Source organism: Delphinapterus leucas, chromosome 6, assembly GCF_059928025.1.
Source record: "Delphinapterus leucas isolate spDelLeu-1000000601 "Yukka" chromosome 6, BTC_Dleu_Yukka2, whole genome shotgun sequence".
In the NCBI taxonomy this organism is placed as follows: domain Eukaryota; kingdom Metazoa; phylum Chordata; class Mammalia; order Artiodactyla; family Monodontidae; genus Delphinapterus; species Delphinapterus leucas.
In genome coordinates, this window is record NC_143134.1 from 107,187,703 (window position 1) to 107,213,382 (window position 25,680).

A 25,680-nucleotide genomic window follows, 5' to 3' on the forward strand; every position below is an offset into this window, starting at 1 on the left:
ATAATCTCTATTTCACCTCACCTCCTCAGCATTCTCAATATTAGTCTTGAGGTAAATGAATAAACATAAAGGAAGGACATATTCACATGATCCGGGTGGAGATTGTTGCGGATATGAGTCCACATTTTCCAGATCAAATCTCAAATCTCTTCCTCTGGATTCCACATACTCAGAAACCCCTATCAGTCAGCTCAGAAACTTTCTAGTTCGCTCATCCGTTCATTTTCTCAGTGAATATTTTTTGATTTCCACCATGAACCCGAGTACTTTCAAGGCACTAGCAACGCAGTAGTGAACAGAACAGAGAAGATCCTTGCTCTCATTGATCCCCGTGATGTAGTTGGAAGAGACGAACCAGAAAACACTACATAATATCTCACTGGGTAGGATTTAGTAATTTTAGATAGGTGGTCAGGAAAGGCCTCTGTGATGAGGTGACATTTGAACAGAGACTGGAAGAGTCTCCTAGTGACTCATAATAGAGGCTGGGTGACCTGCCATCATTGAGATCCTAGCCTGTTTGGAACACAGATAGATGTCTTATAACGTGATCCTTGGTCCTTGATCACTATTTGGCTTATCTTAGATTTAACTGTGCCTGCGTTTTTTTCTCTCACCTGGTTCAGATTCTTAAATACAAAATTTAGCATGCTCATTCGTCAGAGTCAAGGGTCCATGAATGCTTGTCAGGTAAATGAGTGAAGAGTGAGTCAGCAGTAGAACCTCTCAGAAAAAGGGTCTCCTGCTTCCACATCTTAGCCGTAGTATTGACACATGATGCCATAGTAAGCCTCAGAGGGTTGGGAAAGGTTAGACCAAATCGGGGTCAACTGAAGCACAGGTGGCTCCTCCGTGCTGTTTCTGTGGCTCTCAAGGTGAGTCACCATTTCATTTTTTGTCTCAGCCACATTTCTTTTCCTGGCTCTTTCTGTATGTCACCTAGTCATGCATTCTTTGTTCTTGTATGTATTCATTTTTTTCATTCATTCATCAACCAAATAGTGAAAATCTAATTTAATCATATTCAGTGATACTTTCTTTATTTCACAGATATTTACTAGGTGTCTGTTCTGTGCTGGAACTAGAGATCCCACAGTTTAAAGGGGGAAACGGGCAAAGAAATCAGGTGATTACACTGCAGCATGAAAAGCGTATGGTGTGAGGGTCACAAGAAGGGTATATAAAACACAAGAAGGGCATCTAACCCAGCGTGAGATGGTTTAGGAAGGTTTCTTGGAAGAAGTCATGTCTAAGCTGAGACCTGAAGGATGAATAAAAGTTGATCATTGAAGAAGTTTGCCATAGGATGGATGGTTGAAACCCAGTGGATGCTCAGCGAAAATGGATAAATGAATGAATGCATACACGAAAGAATGAATGAAAGAATGAATGAACCAACCTACTCTACTTCATGGCAGAAGAACATGTTCAGTCTCAGATCGAATGTAGAAATGTAGTCATCTGAGCTATCTGTCCACTTTGGTCCCTAAATCTACTTCATTCCTTTTAACTGCTATAGAACATTCCACAGTAGGAATGTGCTGCACGTTATTTAGGTGTATCCGTGGTCATGACTACCCAACAAAATGGAAGTGCTTTGTCTTTGCCCATTTGATGGGTAAAACATGGCTTCTCATTGGTGTTCCTGTGATTGAGCATCATGAATGAGCAGCTTTTCAAATATCGACTGGCTGTTTACATTCCCTCTTCTGTGACTTGTCTATTAATATCTTTAAGTGGTGTCTGGTTGTTAATCTTTTCACACCTCAGTTTTCCCATCTGCTAAATTGGGATTTTAATGTCAGCCCTCCTGCATATCCATCAGTGTTACTGGAATCTAGGGTAGAACGGGCAGTCAAGAGGGAACTAGCATTTATGAAGAAGTTACTCTTAGTAATCACTTATTCATTGATATATTTCTCAAACGTTCCTTGGATGGGAACCATGCCACATTCTGAAGATACAGTGGTTAGCAAAAACCAACCCAGTTTCTGACCTCAGTGGAGTGTAAATTTAATCACTGTGTTAGCCACCATCACTTATGCAGGTAGCACTTACTACTAGCCGTACTAGCATCCCTACTGCTGATAATTACCATGTAGTAAATACTTCATATATGCTCAGTATTTTTATAAGCCTACCGATGAGGTGTAGTTATCAGTATGCTTTATTTTTAGATGGAGAAGGTCAGACTCAAAAAGGTAAAGTCGTTCATTTAAGGTCCCACAGTTAATAGATGCTCGAGTCAAGTTTTACATCTCCCTGCCTGACGCCAAAGGGCATGCCTGGCAAACTATAGAGCATAATCATTGCTATGACAGGAAAAGGACAAGGTGGCATCTTGATGGATGGAGAAAGTAGATGTTAAAACGAGCTTTTCTTGTTTCCAGGAAGCAACAGAATAAACACACAGAAGAGAACTTTTTTTTTTCATTTAGGTTTTGAATATTTAAGTAGATGAGGAAGAGGTTTGGCACAGTGTGGGCATGGTCAGACCAGCATGGTTTCCAGGAACCTGTTGTGGAAATGCACGCTCCAGGCTGGACCCCTCTCTGAGCAGGGCCTTTCCCCACACCTTTCCAACATGGCCTTGCCTGCGTTCTGATGTCCATCAGGACAAATGAGCAGCATCAGGATTGATAGCTGTTTCTCCAAGTCCAGAACAAATACTTCTGTTCCTAGCCCAGGCCAGCAGTGTACATAGTCAGCACAATCTTCCTCTATTTTTGGAAGCCGGGCATCATCCACCTACAACTCCCTCTCATCAGTCTTAGGCCAAGTACCTCTCAGAATGAAATACAGGTTCTGGGAACATTAGGGTAAACAAAAGGGTTTAGCAGAATACACAGATCTCTGGGGTCAGCAGTAGCCGTAGAAGTGCTGACTGTCTCCAGGTACCTTCATGATTTTGAAAGTGTGAAGGGCCCCTGGTTGGTGCTAACACTACTGAGATCACTTATCTAAATTTCTGTGGATCAGTCTGATGCATTCCTGGACCATTATAGTGTCTCTTCTACAGATATTAATTAAGACTCACAGAAGTTAAGTGATGGACCCAAGCCTCTGTTGATAAATTTATTCATTCATTTGTTCAGTCTTTTAAGAATAAGTGCCTTCTGCGTGTCAGTCTCCATGCTGGCACTGTAATTGTGAATCTTATAACTGGATAGGAGGGCTGGTCTGAATAATAGCCCAAATAAAAATATAATTACAACCTGAAGATTTATTATTATGTGAGGTTACAGTAGAGCATAATTCCGCCTCAAATTAAGGGGGGATATACAGAAGATGAGACTGGAGTTGTAAGCAGGGGCCGTATTGTGAAGGGAGTTTCTGTTATGGAGTTTGGATTTGTTCATTGGGAAGCAGAGGACTAAACCAATCAGATCTGTGTTTCTATGAAATTGCTCTTGGTGCTCTGTAAAGAGGGGATTGAGGAAGAGTGGGAAAGTCCATTTAGAGGTTATTGCTAAAGTGCAAGCCAGAGATTATGATTATCTGCAGGAGAAGTGGATGAATTGGGGGAATGTTTGAAAAGTAGAACCAACAGGACTTGGAGATGTATTGGATGCAAGGGTTCTGAGAAGGAGCTGTCCAGTGACTCCCGGGTTTCTGGTTTGAGTATCTGGAATGAGGGAAATGTTATTTCCTGAAATGGAGGAATAGATTTTAATTTAGTGTTTTGTTAGTGGGTGGGGTAGATCAAGAGCTCCTTTGGAACACAATGAGTTAGTGAAGTCGGGTTGCAGCGGGTGTCCTGCTGTCACCTGCTTCTTTGTTCTTTTGCCTTTCTCCCTGTGGGTAGGAAGGATGGACTGGACTTGGTTGTATGGGCACCAGTTCCTGATTTTTAAGAAAACAAGTAAATGAATGGGAACGAGAAGGAAAATAACAGCCGTCAGAGTAATTACAGATGTGGGAATAATGGAGGAATTTATCTCACACTGGGCATTGGCAAGAGGAGTGGACAAAATCCATTCAGTCTGTGCTCAGAGATGATGAGAATCCTCAGGACAGAACATAGTGGGTTTGTGTTGTATCTGCTAAAGCAGGAACCTCAGACATTACTTAGGAGATGCTGAATTTGGGATCAGGAGATCTGATTCTCAGGCCAGCACACAGCTGTCATGCTGCATGACCCTGAGCAGATTCCTTCAATGCTTTGAACCTCAGCTCCTGTCCCTGGAAAAAAGTGGGTGATGATTCCTATCCATACAGTCTCACAAAGGGTGTCCTGAAAAACTAATGAGCTAATGGACTTGCAAGAACATGATGCAATGTGGAGGAACTATAAAGATTTAAATGCTCATGATTCTTCCTATTGTTTGGTTTTCATTAGGCTTGTTCTTGGCCAGGCCAGAGAGTATGTGTGAAAGACAAACACACAGACATGCACAGACACACTCATGAAACAGTTTCCCGTTCAACTCTGCACAGAGTTCAGTGCTGGATTAGAAGAAAGAAAAGACCATTGCACTTTAATCTCTGTAGCTGAGCTAAAGAAAAAGAGAGAAAACCCATCAAAGTGCTGGCCCTGGAATCAGGAGACATGACTTCAAGTACCGATCTCCTGAGATTTTGCTATATTACTGGGTCATGATTCCCCATCTGTGGGCCCAAGTCCCCCTTCTATAAAATGAAGGCCTAGGTAAATGACTCTGAAAGTCATTTCCAGCTCTGACATTCCATTCAGACTCTCCTGGAGTTCTTACCTGCCCCGAGTATGTCTAATTCAGTAAGAGTAGAGGGACCAGGCTACATGTCCCGTGCGAGCTCAGAGACTGGCCGTCTGTAAAGAAAGCCTTCCAGGTGCACTGGGGCCCTCAGAGCTCCTTCTTGACCTACTGTCTCTCTCTCTTAGGGCTTACCGATTGTTTCCATTTGGGACAATTTCAGAATGTACTGGTGTATTTTTCCCGTTCAGCGGCATTTTGACTTGACAGTGAGATACCAGAGATGGGAACTAGGTAACATTTGTCGTATCATCTTCAGCTTCTTTGGAAGGACAGGCATGAAGTAGATGGTCAATAAACAGGTCAATAAAGGCATGAATGAATGAATGAGTAAACGCTTTGGCAGATCAATAAGTGGTCAGAAACTTGTGGTAATACAGATGATAGCTGGTATATTGGAGGTCTTCCTTTAAACGTCTGAAATGGATTCGTTACCAGAGGGGCAAAAGGATCAAAGAAAATCTTATCGCATGGTCTCTTCTCCTCTTGGGTCCGCAGTCCCCCTAAAGGGAAGGGATGGGGCCAGACAATGTCAGTCAGTCTACCATCCACCCCACAGGCATTTATTTAGTACTGTCTTTGTAATGGGCCCCGTGCTGGGCAATGGAGAGAGATAAACGGGGCAATGAAGAGCAGTCCCAACCCTCTGGGAGCTTCATCTAATTCATATGAGAAGGGGACACCTAAGTGGTAACAAAAGTGAGAAAGGTGTTATGATAAGAGAAGCACAAGGGCTAGGAGATCCTCACTCAGCTAAAAGGTCAGTGAGATCCTCCTGGGAAAGGTGGCATCTACACTAAGGCCGGACCATTTAGCCAGGGAAGGGAGGGGGGACTGTTTGCTCATGGTGGCTGAGGGGTCAGTTTTGAGGAGGAGAGTTTGAGCAAAGAGGCCAGAGGGGTTGAGAGGAGGCCAGCAACGTTGGTTCTAGAATGCCATGCTGACGGGTCTGGGCTTCATCCCGAGGGTGGTGAGGGGCTGTTAGGGGTAAGAGAGAATCCTGATCAGGTTAGGTTTTAGGACAGCTCTGTGGCTGTGTGGCTATCTGGGCAGATGTAGGGATAGAGGCACAGACTGTAAATGATGAGGGAGGTAAGACAATGTTGCCAGCACTGAAGTAGAAGATGGCCCTGGTCTAGGGTAGTCAAGGTGGGAATGGAGAGAACTGGATGGGGCTGAGCAGTATTGATGGGATGGATGTACCCCACGACTGGTCAGAGGGAGGAGGGAAGGGAGTGGGTCCTAGAAGTGCCTATGTTGTTGGCGTCACTGAAACGCATAATGTGGAGATAGAGGGATGTTTGGTTTGGGATGAGAGGAGGACGAGTTCAAAGCTGTCTTCCCATTATCAGTCTGCGAATTGGTGGGGGCAGACAGCTACAGTTTGCTTTGAGCCATAACATTTCTGTGTACAGATTCAGGAGCAGGTGAGGCGAGCTTGTGCATGTGCACGTGTGTGTGTGTGTGTGTGTGTGTGTGTGTGTGTGTGTGTTTTGGGGGGGTGGGCAGACAAGACCTGTGAGACCACCTGTTTTCATCATGCATCGATTCTCGAATTGTTGTCCAGTGTTCTCAAAGGTCCCCTGTGGGGGTCGTGGGGTTAATCTTCCGCCACACTAATACCTATAACGTTACGAGGCATGGGCTTTGTTTTCTACCCAGGATTAATCATTCACTCATGGGCTTTAATACAAGCCAGACACCACCTCACTGTGCCTCACGCAAAGCAATGCCAGTGCCCCCTTCCATTTTAATGCTGCTTTCACGTTCTTGTTGTCAGAGTGGGAAGTAGGTTTTTTGCCTGAGCGTCAATATCCTATAAACTGAAACGTTTGAATTCTTCCATCCAACGACGTTAGTCACAAAATGCCAGGAAAGCTGGACTCTGCCATTGACGTTCTGCATGACTTGGGGCAACTTATTCCCTCCTTCTCTGGGCTCTAGCATCCATCCCACTGTGAGACGCTGAGCAAACCAATATCCAAAGCCTGATTTCTACATTTTTTGTGTTTCCTTCTTGAGCTACGGTCCTTGTATACAAACTCAGTCCCCAAAAGTTTTCAGCAGAGAGAATTCTGAGGTGCTCACACCTCCTCCTGTCTAGGAATTAGACTCAAAACCTCTCAGGCCAGGAAGGAACATTGAAGCACTGACACTCTACAGATGAGAGAATTGAGCCCAGAGAGGGGAGGCCACTTCCTCAGTCACACAGCCCTTTGATGCCAGAAGAGGGAATTGAACCTAGGACTCCTGATACCCAATCCGGGTGCGCCTTCCCCCAACATCGCGGAGTGCTGGAGTTTGGCCAGACCTTGGGATTCAGCTTTGAGCTCAGCTCTCTCTGATCATGAAGAAGTCTCCGTTGGCTGCTCAGGGTGAAATCATAGCGCGCTGACATTAGTAACGTCATGGCAGCTGGTGCTGGTGAGGGGGGTGGTATAGGAAATGAGAGAACGCATTTGGCCAAGCTCCGGGTCCACGTGACCCTCCAAGAGCCCTCATTTCAAAACAAACTCAATCTTTTAAGTTCAAGTTCTCCCCTCTCGTCAGAAACGTGACTTCCTGCTTCTAAGAAGCCAGGCTTACAAAAGGGCTCAGAAGACTTCGCGGACATCAAATAGCTCTTACAAAATAGCGTTTTGATGAGTTAAGTGTAAATGAATCAGAAACATAAGGATTACATTTTCCCCAAGCGCACATGGGTTTCAAAATTCGAGGGGAAGTGTAGTTTGCTAACTGCACGCCGACTTTCACCGAATCCAAAGCATTCATGGGGAGGGTGGGGCTAGGGGGGCGAAGAAAGAGATGCCCAGCCCCCAAATGGTTTTAGATGTGATGCCAAATTCGAAAATGCTGTTGGGCTCACCCTCTGCCAGTAATAAAATCGCTGGCCACCCAGAGAGGCCACAGGAAGGAGAAGGGAGGCTGCTTTCCCCACTGGCCCCTGGTCCTCAACAACTGTGTTCAGTTAGTGCCGCTCAATCACCAGCTGTCACTGGGTCCCTCTGTTGACTCCTGGCCCCCGTGTGGCCTCCATTTTCACCCTGTGCTGCATGCCTTGTTTACCTCCGACTATATCTGGTGTTTTGGCTCCCAGGGGTCTTGGCGACCAGTCAGTTTGTCACAAGCCCCTGCTCTGCAATCAAGAGACCTGTCCATCACCAGCAGGGGTGTTTGGGGAAGCTGTCACACATCACCTTTGGTTGCATGCAGGAAAAACAAGAGTCCCTTGTAGTTCTTTTCCTCTCTCCTTTCTTTAATGCTATACAGGTGTGGCGTTTCCCCCAAACTGGTAAATGTCTTCCCTTCAAATCTCAGCCTGACACAAACAACCAGTTAACTCTCAGGGCTGCTGTGACCTTATCCCAGGATTTGAAACTCTGAATCTTTTATAATTTCCACATTGTCCCCCCCATTCTTTCTCTTGGATTTTATTTCACTGCACCAAGAAAGTAGAAAATCATTTCAGTTGGTGGTAAAAGATGATTAAAACAAAATAACAAAGGCCTTGGCTGCAAACTGTTAGTTTTATTAAATGTGCTACTGAGTTTTAAATTGGTACCAGGGCAGATCTTTGTACAATTATATCCAAGGCTGCTGGAATTAGTCAGTTGCATGTATACGTTTGCTCCTTCCTGAGCCTTATACAGAGTGAGGGCGGCACTGTCAGTCCGAAAAGAATGAGCTGAGTGTTACCTGTGTGACAGGGGTGGACCCTAGCCCCATTGGGAGGGATACACATGCCCAGTGGATTCTCAGATCCCTGCCTTCTCAGTCCTCATTCATTTAATCCAGACCATGGGTTGGAGCTCACAGTGGTCACCAGGGATAATAGTGGATGGATATTGTAAGACCAAAGTCCATTTTCCCAAACAAAGATTCTTTTCTTGGCAATGGAATCTTACCCTTCTGAGATTAAGATTTCATTAAAGCAAAGCTTTAATTTCCACATGAATGGGAAGGGCCGCAGTCTACTGAGGTGGCGGTGGAGGGAACCCAGGCTGTCTAAAGCCCTGGGTGCCGGTTCAGTGTCTCGACTACTGCTAACACATCTAAGTTCTGACTTCTGTAGCTGGAGGTGTGGGACTTGGGAAATCATCACATCCAGTCCCCTGCTTTTACAACAGTGGGTTTCCATCCCTCAATGACTCAAGCCCTAACATCTCGCCTCAGAACCCTCCACCATCTACCTTACACTCTCAACTGACCATTCTCGTGAAACTTTAGCACTTCCTTTGGCTTACCCTGCAGGCCAGTCTTAATGCACTGTTCTTTATCTCATAAGGTTAACCTGTGTCCTGTTCTGGGCTGTTCCTACTGCCCAGAATACCATGCTTATCATTTACGTCTTGATATGTTCCCCACGTGCACTGTCTCCGACTATTAATTCCTTCAGCGGGTATTGTTGGAAACCTAGTCTGTGCCAAGCGCTGTGCTGGGTACAGAGATGTAGCAATGAAAGGCTAATGTTTTTTTTCTGTCCTGAGAACGCTTAATGTACACCATGGAAGACAGACATCTGCTTACAACAAAGGGTGTGAGTTTTATAATAAAGTATGGGAGGATATGGACACCTGTAGAAGGGATCAACCTAATCTAGGTGTCAGGACTCTCCCTTTCTCATCCTTCTAACCACGATTGGACCCTCCTCTCTGTTGGTGCTCTTCAAGCTCTGCCTTGAATTATAGTCAAACTGTACTTGGCTTATCCTCTCTTTTGCCCATTGAACTATTTGAGATCAGTGATGGTGGTATCTTCTTCATCTTTGGAATGACTCCTGCCAGAAGCTCCATACATGCTTTTTATTTGAATTGCCCAAGGCAAGCAAGGTCCAGAGAGGAGAACTAATTCATCGAAAATCACAACCAAAGTTAATGGAATAACCGTAGTCATTTTTCCTGACGTGGTCCAGGTGACATCCACAGTGACGTCAAACTGCCTTTCATGTTGTCGCTTCCCAAGGCAGAGGATATTCTCTGTCTTCTTCAAATAATCAACAACAGCCCTCTTCCAATAAAACATAAGACCAAAGTACCTCTCAACCTAGAACAAAAGTAAAGTGTTCTCTGAAGAATCCAGGGTGATACCCAAACGAAATTGGAATGAAGGAGCATATTGTTATCACATGTAGGAAAGAACAGTGTGTGTAACCTTAATGCATGAATGTTAAGAAATTCTTTGGAGAAGACTACACACAGCTTCAAGCGTTAAGTGAGGAAGGATATTTTGTTGCCAGTTTTAGTTCTTTTCAATCAAAATAGAATATGACGACGTCGAGCATGGTGCCAGAACTTGGTAGGAACTCAGTGTGTTCCTGCATCAGTCCATCCCGTGGGCAGATGTTTGGTCTTTCTGCTTTTCCCCCAAACCACCTATCTATACTGCTACTGAAATGGTCTTCCACAAAACAAATGTTATTATGCCCTTTGACTCAAAAGCCATTTCTGTCCTCCTCCTCATGGCTTGGCTTCTCCTTACCCATCCTGTCCAGCCAGGATACCTTCTTTGAGGAGTTCAGACTCCTCCACAGCCTGTGTCTGATATTACTCGTGCTCCCTACAGACCCCTACACTTTTTTTTTTTTAACATCTTTATTGGAGTATAATTGCTTTACCATGGTGTGTTAGTTTCTGCTTTATAACAAAGTGAAACAGTTATACATATACATATGTCCCCATATCTCTTCCCTCTTGCGTCTCCCTCCCTCCCACCCTCCCTATCCCACCCCTCTAGGTGGTCACAAAGCACCAAGCTGATCTCCCTGTGCTATGTGGCTGCTTCCCACTAGCTATCTATTTTACGTTTGGTAGTGTATGTATGTCCATGCCACTCTCTCACTTTGTCACAGCTTACCCTTCCCCCTCCCCGTGTCCTCAAGTCCATGCTCTAGTAGGTCTGTGTCTTTATTCCTGTCTTACCGCTAGGTTCTTCATGACATTTTTTTTTCTTAGATTCCATATATATGTGTTAGCATACGGTATTTGTCTTTCTCTTTCTGACTTATATACAGACTCTAGGTCCATCCACCTCACTACAAATAACTCAATTTCGTTTCTTTTTATGGCTGAGTAATATTCCATTGTATATATTAGGCTGCGTTAAAGCCATTCATTTTAATGTCTTTTCTTCCCCAAAAGCCTATGAGCATCCTAAAGGCAGGACTATATTTTACTGATCTTTGAATCCAAGAAACCTAGGAAAAGCTGGGACAACCCAGTGAATGCTATTTGGATGAATGAATGGATGAACAAGATATAAATATATTTATCCAGAATTTGAAAAAGTAGTCAAAGCCATGAAAGTAGTTAGCTCGCATAAAGCTGACTAGCTGGGTTTACTTCTCCTATGCGCCTTTTTTCATGAACACTAGAGATGAAGTGGTATTGACATATTTGTGATCTTATATTCATAGAAAATTGTATGTGTTTGTGTATGATTATATATAAAAAGATACATGAAGGGTTGCTGACCAGCATGTTCTTGATAGCTGCCTCAAGGTGATGGAATTTGATATAATTTTACTCTATTTTAATTATTTTACATAGTGCTTTAATTTGTTAAAGCAAGTATAGGTAACCTTTATGGATAGAAAAAAACATAAAGCAGCTGGGATAATACACTATCCCTTCTCAATTAAAAAAAAAAATCGGCTCTCACCTCGCAATATGTTAGTGCTTAAGCTATGTTGCTCTATAATTCTACATAAGAAATAAAATCTACTTTAGTCTGAGTTGCAGCTTCCTAAACGACTTCAGGACTATAAGGGGGAGCTTGCCTTATCTTCAGATAGTTGCAGTGTTGCAGTGTTCTGTACTTGATTGGATATTAATGCACTGCTCGCTAGCATGCACTTACCCAAGGAGGCATCTCAATATCTTGGAAAGGTCAAGAGTTCTAGAGTCAAACAGCATGATTTAAATTCTGCTTTATAATTATTATCTCCCTGACCTTGGGCAGATCGCTGAACTACACTGAACCTCAACTGCACAATGCAAATGATTTCTGCCTTCGAGGTATATTTTAGAAATTGTATGTGGAAATATGCTGGACTAACAAACTAAAAATATTTCCAGTACAAACCTCTATTCCAGATAAAATACAACTGATATAACTAGCATCCTTTAAAATGCATGACTGAGATCAGAGGAGTCAAAAAATGTGTTGCTAAAGGCAAAAATAAAATAGAACTGAGAACTAGACAGGTAAGCCCTGAATCTAGTTTTATTGATGTAGTTTGGATAAGGGAGAGCCATCAGTTTTGGCAACTGAGTGGATTGAATATGCTTGCTTATTCTAGGAGTGGAGATTTGGCCCTGAAACTCTGCAGGGTGGGGACTTATAACTAAAGGCTTCAAAATAAGGCTAGGACCTCTGAAAGTCTACATGCTTAGTGAAAGAGTATACTAGGGAAAACATATCTATGTCTATGTCCTATACCTCAGAAAGATTTGAAATTTGAGTTTACACTGCGTAGTATGGTCTGGAAATGCCTAAACTGAAAAACTAACTAGAAAAAAAAAAGAAGAAGAAGAAGGGGGTTTCCCTGGTCGCGCAGTGGTTGAGAGTCCGCCTGCCGATGCAGGAGACACGGGTTCGTGCCCCGGTCTGGGAAGATCCCACATGCCGTGGAGCAGCTGGGCCCGTGAGCCATGGCCGCTGAGCCTGCGCGTCCGGAGCCTGTGCTCCACAGTGGGAGAGGCCACAACAGTGAGAGGCCCGCATACCGCAAAAAAACAAAAAAAAGAAGAAGAAGAAATCGTTCTAGACAAGTAATGTTCCAAGGGTACCTAGAAGTTATCCTCTGAGGGAGGATATAAACTTCACCTTGGGGACACATGATTGTCACAGATTAAAACCCAATGAACATGAGTTGACATGTCAAAATTTAAAAAACACAAAAATATAAGAGTAAGGGTCAGAAATCAACATCAGAGTTTTTATTAAATTTTGATTTTGATAATAAGTATGCATATTTGTATTTTAGTATAACCAAAAAAAGAAATATAATTAGAAAATATAGTCGGCAAAAATTAGATGGACAGAGTAAGAAGGGCTAAAGAGTAGAAATAAAGAAATCCAGTACACCCAAATGAAAGCGAGAAAGGGGGAAAATAAATAAGCGGAGAAAAATAATGATAAATGGAAAGCACAAAGAAGATGGGAGAAATAAATCTAATACACTAGTCATTACACTAATCAGATTAAAGTCGACTATGAAAGTGAAGACTCTCAGGTTGGATTTAACTAAAGCTAAGTTCACTGAAAGGTAAAAGGTAAAGGAATGCAAAATATTTGCCAGGCAAATACTAACCAAAATGTTACATTAATATTATCATCAGGCAAAGGAAACATTAAGACCAAAAAAAATTCTAAGATAAAGAGTTCACCATATAAAGATAAAAGGAAGGTATATAATGATTTTGAGCTTGGATATACCAAATAACATGACCTGAAAATATATAAATCAAACATGACTCTTACCTAAAAAAAAAGTGATAAACCCATAATATTATGATATTTTGACATACCTTCCTCCATAATTAATAGAACAAGCAAACTAAAATAATGATATAGATGATTTTGAACAACACAAAAAATATGTCATCTGATAAAAATATATAGGACCCTGCTACTGAATTAAGTATAAATATTTTCTTCTAGGATATGTAGAACACTTTTTTTTTAAATTTACCATGTCCCAGGCCAAAAAATGGATCTCAGCAAATATCAAAGAATCAGTATCACATAGAACAGTATTTCTGTCCACAACACAGCACATAAATATATAAACAAATGGACAAGTAGATAAATGAAGAAGATAAAAATTTTTGGTCAATTAAATGTATGACCAAAAAGCAAAAACCTTACACAAGTTAATAGCAGACAGAATTTATCAATGTATTAAAAGCCACACACTCAAACAGACACACGCATTGTGTCAAAGCTGGATTTTCCTAGAATGAGACTTTAAAGTTAGATGCTCTATGAATGTAATTCACAATACCAGCATATGAAGTGATGTTTTAAAATAAAATTGTCTTACTAGATGCAGAATTTTAAAACTCTTAATAAAATCAGGTCCCTTCATGATAGAAAACAAAACAAAACTAGTAACACCATTGGTTCTACCTAAACCAGCTTGGCGAGAAATACCAACAAAATTTCTGAGGATTGAAAAGGGAGAAACTTGGGACTTCCCTGGTGGCTCAGTGGTTAAGAATCCGCCTGCCAATGCAGGGGAAAACAGGTTTGATCCTTGGTTCAGGAAGATCCCACATGCCATGGAGCAGCTAAGCCCGTGAGCCACAGCTACTGAGCCTGCATTCTATAGCCCGCGAGCCACAGCTACTGAGCCCAAACGCCACAACTACTGAAACCCGCGCTCCTAGAGCCTGTGCTCCACAGTAAGAGAAGCGAACGCAATGAGAAGCCCGTGCACCGCAAGGGGGAGTAGCCCCCCGCTCGCCGCAACTAGAGAAAGCCCGCAGGCAGCAACGAAGACCCATCGCAACCATAAATAAATAAATAGATAGATAGATAGGTAAATAAATAAAGCTATCATTATCCTCATCTGTAAGAGACTACAAAGAAAAATTAATAAGAATCAACAAATTACTGGAATGAATAAAACAGTCTATGAGAACATATGAATAGAATATCAATTTATAAATTATTTTTTGTCAGCTACAAGACATGAGGATACAAGTAGAGATATACATGCACATGGATGCATACATGTGTGTGGATGGATAGATAGATTAAAGCTATCATGTACTGTAGTACTGGCATCTATAAAATGCTTAAAGTTAGGGATATATCCCTAATAAAAGCTCATCACAGTTTCTATGAAGAAAGCCTTAAAACTTTACTGAAATCATAAAAGAAGACCTAAATAAATAAAGAGATAAACTGTGTGTATAAATGGGGGATACAATGTCATAAAGAAGTCTTTTATCCTCAAATGCATCTATAAACTCAGTGAAATTGGAATTAAAATCACAACAGGCATTTCAAAAAATGAAACTAAAATTTCACATGAGAGAGCAAAAAGGGTCTTTTGCTAGAAGGGTCTTTTGCTAAAACCAAAGTATAGAATGGACTTGTAGCATAAATCGACTTGTTTAAAACTATGGAAATTAAGACAGACTGCTATTGATAAGATAATAGAAAAAAAATAGACTAATGAAACAAGATAACCCAGAAAAAAAAAACTTATCTAAGTTCTGAATGATATATGGCAAAGGCAACATCACAATTCAGTAGTGAAAGGATTAACTTTCACATAAATAACGTCAGACAAATGATTCATCCCTATTTGGGGGGAAAACAATCCTTACCACACATCATTTAAAAAACTATTTGTAGTTGATTGAAGCCATACATGTAAAAATAAAACTTAAAGCTATTGAAAGGAAATAGGGGATACTATTTTAATACCTTGGAGCAAAGAAACGTTTATTCAACAAGCCATGAAAAGGACAATCAAGAAGGAAATGATTAAAAAATTTTATTCAACAAAACAACCTAAACAGAATGAAAAAAACAAATCTAGGAGTCACAGACTTAGAAATGGTATTTGCAGAGCTTTTCATTACAAAGGATTAGTATCCAGTAACTATAAATGCATGACATATCAGTAAAGAAAAAGAACCCAATTTAAAATAGGCCAAAGTGATGAACAAGCAATCAGCATGCTAGAAACATATGTGGTCTGCAAACACATGAAATGATACTCAGGCTTGTTGGTAATCAGGGAAACACAAAGTAAAATAGTAATTAAATACCATTTAATACCCATCAGATTGGCCAAAAATCAAATGTTTGGTGGAATCAAGTGCAGCCAGGGACCTGGAACAATGGGAAATCTGCTGGTAGGTGTGTTAATTGGTACAATGATTTTGGATAATAATTTGGCAATATCTAATAAAGCTGAAGGTGCAATTATCTTTAACCTAGCGGTACCACTTTAGATATATTTCCTTCAGAAACTCTTGCTTTATGTGCAAAGGAACATGAACGCAAATGTTTAAGGCAACGTTATTGGAAATAACAAAAAAGATTACATAATAATGATACTACTAATAAGAGAGATATAACCCAGGTGCCTATCAGGAAAGAATGGTCAGATGTAGTATGTTATGTTCATACAGTAAAAGACTTATGTCAGTGAAAATAATGAGCTAGATCCACGTGCAGATCTATTGATCATCTACGTGATCAATATGTATGATCTCAAAAGCAATGCTTGGTAAAAAAAATAAAGCCAGATGCATAATAATAAATGTAGTATTAAAACATCTGGGAGGTTCAAAACATGCAAAACAATACGTACGTTCAAGAAGTATAAAAACATTCATGGGAGAGAGGGAAATGGGATACAGGAAGAGCACACGGGTAGGTTGAAAACAAATATATAAAACAGTATATTTTATTTCTTTTACACCAAAAATAAAAGATATGGAGAAAATATGGCAAAAGGTTATAATTTGACAAGGCTGGGGAGTAAGTGTACAGACATTTGTTATAGTGGTCTTTGTACTCTTCTATGTGATTAATGTATTTTCTATTTAAAACAATTGTAATGGTATGTGTAAAGTCCCTTGGCACATCATCTCAGGCTCAAAAAGTGATCGTTTCCTTCTCTTCCCATTCTTGGCTGGAAGATGGTATACAGAGTGCCCAGGCATTACCCTCTCACCCTTAGTCCCAGGCAGCACTGGAATACTTGGGCTCTTCCTAAGCCAGAGGCATCCTAGGTGCTCCCCCTACCGTGTCTCCCAGCTCAGTCAATCTGGGTGGTGGATCCTGAACTATACCCGTTCTCAGTGCAGGATTTTAACTGCTGAGGCAGCTCCTAGCTTGTAGAAAATCTCATGGCAGAAAGATGCAGCACCTCATTCCTCATTAAATTAGAGCTGCTCGTCACATTCTTCCCGGATTCCTATTTTGTAGATGAAGAAATGGATGCTCAGAGAGAGGAAATGGCTTGCCCATGGTGAGTGAGTCAGTGGTGGTGTTTAAAAGGATGTGTGTCTCTCCTGACTTCTGGAACTTTCCAACTGGTCTTTGTATGGATACTCTACTTGATTCCAAAACTAGGTCTTCTAACTTCTATTCTGCTATATTTTCCAGTTTATAACAGCTGTGGCTTCCATCTCCAGATAGCACTGTCTTGGGATGGAATTAGACTTGGCTCAAGTCCCTGCCCTCTGACAAAAGCAGTGTGACTATAGGCAGATAACTTAACCTTCCTAAGTGTTAGTTTCCTTATCTGAAAACTTTTCATAGTAATTATTCAAGGGACTGTTGTTTTGATTAAATGATAGTATTCATATGAAGGCATAGTGCTTGGCATATGATAAATAGGAAACAAATGGAAACTACAATTGCTATAATTATTGCAGAAGGTGGAATATCAAAAAAGTATAACACAGTTTAGTTACACAGACTATTTGGAGACATAGAGTGTGATAAATGAATGCTATAATATGGAAACAATAGGAGGCCAATAAGGAGGAATCAAGAGGCTCAGAGAGGGGCTTCCCTGGTGGCGCAGTGGTTGAGAGTCCGTCTGCCGATGCAGGGGACATGGGTTCGTGCGCCGGTCCGGGAAGATCCCGCATGCCGCGGAGCGGCTGGGCCCGTGAGCCATGGCCACTGAACCTGCGCGTCCGGAGCCTGTGCTCCGCAACGGGAGAGGCCACAACAGTGAGAGGCCCGCGTACCGCAAAAAAAAAAAAAAAAAAAGAGAGGCTCAGAGAGAGTTTCCTAGAAGAAGCAAAATGGAATATTTCCATTGTGCAATGAGTTTCTCCCTCCCTCTTTCTCCTATTGTACTTTCATAGCTCTCATTTTACCTTCACATTGGTATGGGAGAAGAATCATATATCTTAATTAAAAGATAGAAAAACAGACCGAAAGAAGTAAAGTGACTTACCTGTAGATTTCAGAGGGGTTTTTAATTGACCTATCATGATATTAATTACATACCATAATTTTAAGAAATAGACGTTTGCCAAAAGCTAAGTCATGGGGGTACTTAGCCTCCTTAATAACATACATATTCTTAAGATAATGATTTTATAATATGTAACTAAATTTTCTATAAGGTTGTGCTCCAAATTTGATACACATTACCATCAATACATTTTCTGAGGAGAAATACTGAAAAATCTTACCACTTAGGAATGTCAGTATTTTTGTTTCTAATTGCCAGAAATGCAAACCTAAGGCAGATATGTCATTTGAGACATTTGTGAAACAATGATGGTTAAACATTAAAAACATTAAAAAAAAGAAGTCATACCAAGGCTGCAAAAAAACAACCCTTCAAAATAATCTCATCACGTTTAAATACTGTCATTTGCATTTACTAGCTAAAAACATGAAATTAATGTGAGATGCAGTGTGAAGAATTAATGATTAACTACTAGTGGAGGTTAGCTTTTTAAATAAAGATAAAATAAAATGGCCCTCAGAATTCTATGAGAGAAATCAGAAGTGATGAAGCTAATCATGTTTCAGATGAAGTGGTAAAATTTTAGTTCCAAACAAAGAGTAAAGAGGAGGTTTCAGCTTGGTAGCATGCTCCCATCACTGCACTAAGTGGGGAGATATTGAGCAGGAGAGTAGCTTTGGATCTAAGAATATTCTGATGGTGTTGGAAAGACTGGAAAAGGGAGATGCTGGAGGCAGGAGGGCAAGCCAGAGGCTGCTTCAGCCATCAAGTATGGGATGTAGGTGGCAGCAGGGGTGCAGAGGGAATGACATGGAAGCTGTTGGGTGGGGGAAATTGACAAGGCTTAGGGTCTGCCTGGATGTGGGAGGCTCAGGAGGGGAAGGAGTTCAAGTGACAGCATAAGACTTTCCAGATGGTTTTCAGAGCAGCTGAAAGGAACAACTTGACATAAATGTCCTACTTTTAGACCAACCATGAAATAGGTCCTAACCTCCAGCAAAGCCTTCAGAAGCCACTACCCTGTCCTTCTGAAAGAACTTTCTTCTACCTTAGGCTCTTGAGAAAAGAGCCCTAGTTTAGCATTAATGGTAACTTTAACTTGGAGAACATGTAGTTTTATCACAAGAATTCTTCAGTGGAAAAATATAATCTTTTTAATAGCATTTGTATCCTGTTCTTTCTTCCCTAGCTTTTTATGAAGGGAATGACTTGGGCTTCTGTTTTCCTATCTGAAAACTTGGAATAACAGCCCCTGCTTCAAAGAGCCACTCTCCGGCTTCTGAGATAATGATGCATGTGCCACGCATACACAGTTTGTAAGGAGGGTTATTAAGGTTCCTCTACCAATCAGATATGTTCTATGTGATGCTGGTGGGTAACAAGGAGGACAGTAGTGGAAGTTACTGGGGGACAGATGTTGCCCCAGGGTAAAGACAAAGCTTCTGGGATCCACAAATTGCAGAAGTTGAGAATAGCCACCTAGAGAGACAGCAAGCTGCAGGCAATGAGGGTGTTCTACCCAAACGATATGGTAGAAAAGAGACTTTCCATCAAGCTATGGCACACATGATAGATGGTGGCCTCATTCATCTTCATGGGTTTACCAGACCAAGTTTATATATAGTTATCTGTCACTTCTTCCCTTCTAGGAAAGAGAGCACAGCATAATTCCAGTGAGTGAGAATGTTGCTAATTCAGCAGTAATTGTAATGGGTTAACATTTGTTTAACTATCTATCAATCGCTGGGCACATAGGTGCTTTATATATGTTCTTACATTCGATCTGTGGGAAAAGGCTGTGAAACTAGGTTTATGGCTAATTTGAAATAGGCTCCTGCCTATGACTTCTCAGCTAGCAAATGATGAAGCCAGGGTGGAAACACATGTTTGCTTCCCTCACAGTGGTGTTTCCTGAGAAGGAAAGGAAGGGGAGGAGGGAGGGCAAGGCATGGGGAGGAGGAGAGCATTCACAAATATTAGCAGAGCACCTAAATATTATCATCCATAAATCATTTGGACACACACCACAAATGAAAAGCACAATGTAGAGAAGTAATTTTCACACTCTCATGCTTTTCCACAGAAGTGCTCCATCTGCTTCAGACAGTGACCATATGCCCCCAGTGGCCTGGGAGGTAGCCTGAAGAAACATCTTTATTTTATTCCGTAACACGGCCATGACTGTTTAATATAAAATGTACCTCCATATTTTAGAGAAAATTAATGTACAGTAGAATGCATGTCATCTTTATCTTGTACCTTCATGTTTCCCCTGGGAACATCACTCTTCCCCCTGCCACAATATTCCAGCTTTAGAAGCATTATCTGAAAATGTGTACATTCATTAGTCTAGAGGTGGTTAAAATATCCAGTAAACTTTTTTAAAGGCCTATAATTATATCAACAAATTAGCATTTCAGAGGTTTACAAGGCACCAGTTATTCGTACATTCATACATACAGTATCTCAAGATTTTTATGCATTTCATCCACTTAATTTTCATTGACAGAGCACTGCTGGAATCCCCAGGGACTTCTGGTCTACCCTCAATATTCCTGTCTGCTCCACCACTGCTGAAACAAACTCTTCTTTGGATAATAAGCCCAACATTCTCAGGAAGGCTGTGTTCCTCACCAGCCTCCTTCAGTGCTCATAAACTCCAGCTCATCATTGCGTTGAGAGTCAGGAGACATTGTCTGACTGTTGTCGCTGCACCTGCTATCTTATTGGACTTATCCAGACAGCCCTAGCTCTCAGAGCAGCTGAAACAACAGATGGGCAGGAGAACTTGAGATGTTTTTGACACTGTCCTTTTGTTTATGGAATCCCCCCTCACCCCAACTCTGGAATCTGATAGGAATTGTCTTCATGACCATTTTGTGTTTTTTCCCATGACACATTTTTATTATTAAAAATTAAGTAACTGGTGCAGAGGGAGATGAAAGAGAATAACATTTCCTTTTGAAATGGTCAAAAAGGAAATGAGGATGGTGATTTGGTCATGCGGATAAATATACCTTTGCCTTGGAAGATAATTGGCAGTAGCCAGATTCCTTTGATGGCAGGGGAATTCAAGCAGGGAGATGAGAGGGGCTAAGAAGGGGAGGGGGGTAATCTGGTATAAGGTTGAGTGTGAGGAAGGTAGACCAGGCATTGCTCTAGGAGGTCTTGAGAGCAAAGGAGAGACGCAATCTAGGCAAATTGGAAAGCTAGCAGGAACCAATGCCTGGAATTGCGGTTCCAGGACAAGATGCCCCTTTGTAAGGAGTGAGATTGTTAAAACAAACCTGAACTAGGGATTAGGGAGGCAGACTGCAGGATATAATTTAATGTCATGTGGTTGTAAGCATTCTGCTTGATCTCTCTATGCCTCAGATCCATCATCTGTAAAATAAACATGAAACTACTAGTACACATGTAGTATTGTTTTGGTTCTCAAATGAGAAAACACATGGAAAGTGCTTGGCCCTGGTCCTGACATTCAATTAATAGACGCTGCTATTATTATTAATTTAGTCAAGAGTGAGAGGCACAGGGAGGAGCAAGTGGAAGGGAGATGGAGAATCACTGGATGTGAAACAGAAGGAAAGGGCTTGCTTGCTTGTAATGGGGTTTCTGCTCAGATCTTAAAAAGAGGGCAGTAGATCAGACAGTGCCCACAGAATCTCGCATGGTGCTTTCCCACCTCTGTGCCTTTGCTTCTCCCATTTATTTTTTCCTGGATGGCATTCTCCCAAACACCTTCATTATGGGGCACATACCATACAATTCTTATCCACCAGGGTTATTGTAAGGGTTAAATTAAAGATAAAAAGTACCTAGTAATGTTCATGGTACTGTGTCATTTTAGGGACATTTAGATGCTACATTTTAGTGTAGTCCATCATGCATGGGAGAGTGCCTTAATCACAGTAGACATGAAAAATTCCTGGATAACTAACTTATATGTGGAATCTTAAAATATGACATAAACGAACATATCTATGAAACAGGAACAGACTCACAGACATAGAGAACAGCTTTGTGGTTGCCGAGGGGGGTGGGGGAGGGAAGGGTTAGGAGTTTGGGATTAGCAGATGCAAACTAGTACGCATAGGTTGGATAAACAACAATGTCCTACTGTATAGCACAGGGAACTCTATAATCTCCTGTGATAAACCATAATGGAAAAGAGTATGAAAAAGAATATATATATGTATAACTGAGTCACTTTGCTGTCCAGCAGAAATTAACACAACATTGTAAATCAACTCTACCTCAGTAAAATTAAAAAAAAAACAAATAAAATTATTGGATAATTAAATGTGCATGTGATATCAAAAACAAGCAAGACTGGTAGACAGGTACTCAAGGGGATCCATTTTGTTTGTCCCCAGCCTCGCATCTGTATAGTTAATAGTCTTCTTTATGTTTTCCAGGGATCTAAATCTTGGCAGCGTGTACCAGTATTGGGTCATCACTATTTCAGGAAACGAAGAGAGTGAGCCATCACCTGCTGCCACTTACATCCATGGAAGTGGGTACTGCGGTGATGGCATCATCCAGAAGTAAGTAGGCCTAACTAAAGAGAGGAGTGGGAGCGATGTTAAGTAGGCCAAGACATGGTCAGGGTGCCAAATAGAAGAGCTTACGGGATACCCTTCAGGGTTGAGCTGTGAGTTACGAGGGATCCTCAGCAGTCTGCCAATTTGTCTGCAAGCAGCTCGCTGGCCTCAGAGAAAAGCAATGATTCTTTTTTGAACAAACACGTTTCTCAAGCATGTAATACAATATAAGATTTCCATAGAGCTACCATTATGCACTTACTACCAGTATGCTCTTGTTCTATGTGTACTACAAGGATTCTATTAGTTTTTTCCACCCCAGGCCACATTCACTTAACAGGACACAGTGCACCTAGGTTCAAACACTTTTACATTCTTTGCTAGTTACCATTTACATTTCTTAAAACTGCATGTTTATTTATTATTTCTGTCGTATTGTGTTATATCAACAATTTACAAACTGGGTCAGAGCCTTATAAAGACAGCAAAATATTTCAACTCTCTATAATGTTGAAACCGTGATGGTAAACAGTACTGCAGAGTGAATATTGAATGTGATTATAAGTTCAGGGAGGCAAGTGTAAAGATTCCACACGAGCAGCCAAAAAAGGAAAAGTGTGATTAGAAGATATAAAGCTGTGTGTCTAAAAAATGGATTTTATTGGATCATCAGTCCATCCATCCCCTGTCCACAGGGCAAGATGTTATACAACTGAGAAATAGTTGCAAGAAGCCATCAAGACTTTTGCATTGTTGGGGAAAAAAAAGTAAATCTTTGAGGTTTTTTTCCTCCAGAATAAGCACAGAAGTATTTTCGGTCACTAAATTGAATGGTTTTCTTCCTAGAGATGAAAAAGAGACCAAGAATCATGCACAATTAAGTTCCTTATTGCTAAAATTGTGTTCTTTATTGTGAATACAGTTACTAGTCACACTGTTGCTAAGGGACTTTTAAAACTATTGGCAGATTCAATGATAAATGTTACGTATGGAGATGACACAGCAAGCTATTGGCAAAATTCCTTCATTAAATGGCACTGTTGGGTGTCACGTAATATCTGTGCAACATGGAATTGCAATGACTTTTTCTGTAGGGGGAGGGGCACTCTAAAGAGAATTTGTTTCACAGTTGGATGAAACCACTGATGTACAGAACATGAATCGGCTCATAGGTATAGTTCATATATGAAAGAGAAGGGCTCGATGACTATTTCTTTTAGTTTATCATTGACACTAGTGCTTGAGGTCAAGAGCAATTTAATTTGGTACTGATGATTTTGCGGTGTGTAATATACACTGGAAACCTGCTATGGAATGAAAGGACCAGATAGGAACACAGCAAGGATGACACAGTGACGCAAGGAAAGAGTTTGCACAAGAATACCCATCTGCACAGACATCTGTTATTGGCCAGCAGTTTGCTTTCTGGTCATGACTCAGCATTGAAGGGAAAAGTAGATGTCGAGAATATGATCAGATGCGGGCCAGTGAGTTACTTACTGTGCAAAAAGATAACAGTATGTGTAAGATTCTGCACCCCCATACACACTGAAGTATGCCAGCTGTTACGAGAAAGGTACTAAGTCAAGTTTCTGAAATAACGAATTACTTTTTTTTAATGTTGACATTGATAAAGGCCAGTAATGATTATTTGCACAATTTCAAGTGGCTTGCTGAAGTGATGTATCTCAGGGATATATATTCATGTCTTAAATGTCCTGCATGTATAATTTCAAAGCTGAATTATCTCAATTTCCATATGGAGGAGATAATATAAGGATTTTTAAGGGTTGAATTGTGATGCAAACCACCTGATTGCCAAGAATTTGACTCCTCAAGCATAGAAGATAAAACTCCTCGCTTGTCAGAGAATGAAATTGATGGCGTGCTGTCATGTGTAAGATCCTCCTCCAAATGCAACAACCAAACATGAAGATATGGTTTCTGGTGCTTAATGTAACAAAAGTGGGCAAAGGGAAGATAGTCACTGTTTTCTCTCACATTAAGACATCGACTTCTAGCTTTTTTTTTTTTTTTTTTTTGTGGTACGTGGGCCTCTCACTGCTGTGGCCTCTCCCGTCGCAGAGCACAGGCTCTGGATGCGTAGGCTCAGCGGCCATGGCTCACGGGCCCAGCCGCTCCGCGGCACGTGGGATCCTCCCGGACCAGGGCACAAACCCGTGTCCCCTGCATCGGCAGGCGGACTCTCAACAACTGCGCCACCAGGGAAGCCCTGACTTCTAGCTTTTGATGCAGCTGTTGTCTGATGGAACCCTGAGCACCTGAGTCTCCAGGGAAGGTGCCCTATCATCTGTGGGTACAAGACTGAGCTACGTATCCAGAATATCCAGGAAACAGTCACGATCATTGCTGACAACCCATAATTGTGATTTGGGATTTTCTAATTTAGCACGAGGAATAAAAAAAGAAACTCACTAGGTGTAGGAAGTGATCTATGGTTCAGTCTATCCATTTTGGAATCAGATATAGGTGCACTGGTGAAACACTGCAAACAATATTATTCTTCTCAATGATCTAAAACTACTACTACTACTAGTAGTAGTAGTAGTAGTAGTAGTAGTAGTAATTTAAATAGTTTTCTTAACAAAGATTTTTAGTATTTTTTCACCTAGAATTACTATCCTGCATAGACATCAAATACGTGTTGAATTACCTGCAGGTACCAAATAGGTGTCGACATACTTGGTAGAAAACTGCATGCAGCTTATGGATGATTCCCTAAGCAAAAACAAAACAAAACAAAATAAACTTTGAAGGAAAGAAAGGATGCCGTCTTCACTAACTGGATTTTTCATGGGATGATACACGCTAATTTACTGTACATATGCAAAGGAATTTACAGCACTCAGTGAGGGCCCTGATGAATGAAAGCACTGGATGAGTCTTGTAATGATAATTATAAATATTCATGGAGACTCTACTGGGCAGGAGGCACTGTGCTACATTATGATCTCCTTGGGTCCTGCCAACAACCACGTGAGATAGGTCTTATTACCATACTTTACGAAAGAGACAACTTGCACACAAAGACTAAAATGGTTCTCTGAAGCTTACACACCCAGTAAGGAGCAAAACCAAGATGTGAGCCCAGGGCCCAGGTTCACATCTGGATTTACCATTGCCTTGCTGTGACTGACAGCCCTGCAAAACTGACAAGTGAAGGAGTAACCACATGCTATTGGCTCTGTCCCAGACACTGTGCCAGGAGTCAGGGTGCTAGGATGACAAAGCCTCTGTCACGTCCTTTGGCATCTTAAAGCCTAGGATAGAGTGCTCTCAAGTAACAGGCAAAGGCAGTCAGTTTGACAAGTGCTCTGATAGATGGAGCCCCTTGTCTTTGGACTCAGAGAAGATGGCCACCCACTCCAGCCTGGGAGGTCAAAGAGGGTTTCTCAGAACCTGTCTATCTAATGATAGATCTGTC

General features: G+C 41.3%; 1 protein-coding gene across 1 annotated transcript in view; it reads left to right on the forward strand.

Annotated features, from left to right (window-relative positions):
* PAPPA (pappalysin 1) overlaps positions 1–25,680 on the forward strand; it is a 255,828-nt gene that overhangs the window by 89,716 nt on the left and 140,432 nt on the right. Inside the window, exon 8 of the mRNA XM_022579137.3 lies at positions 22,110–22,238. Coding sequence (XP_022434845.2) covers positions 22,110–22,238 — 129 coding nt within the window. The remainder of the gene's footprint in view (positions 1–22,109; positions 22,239–25,680) is intronic.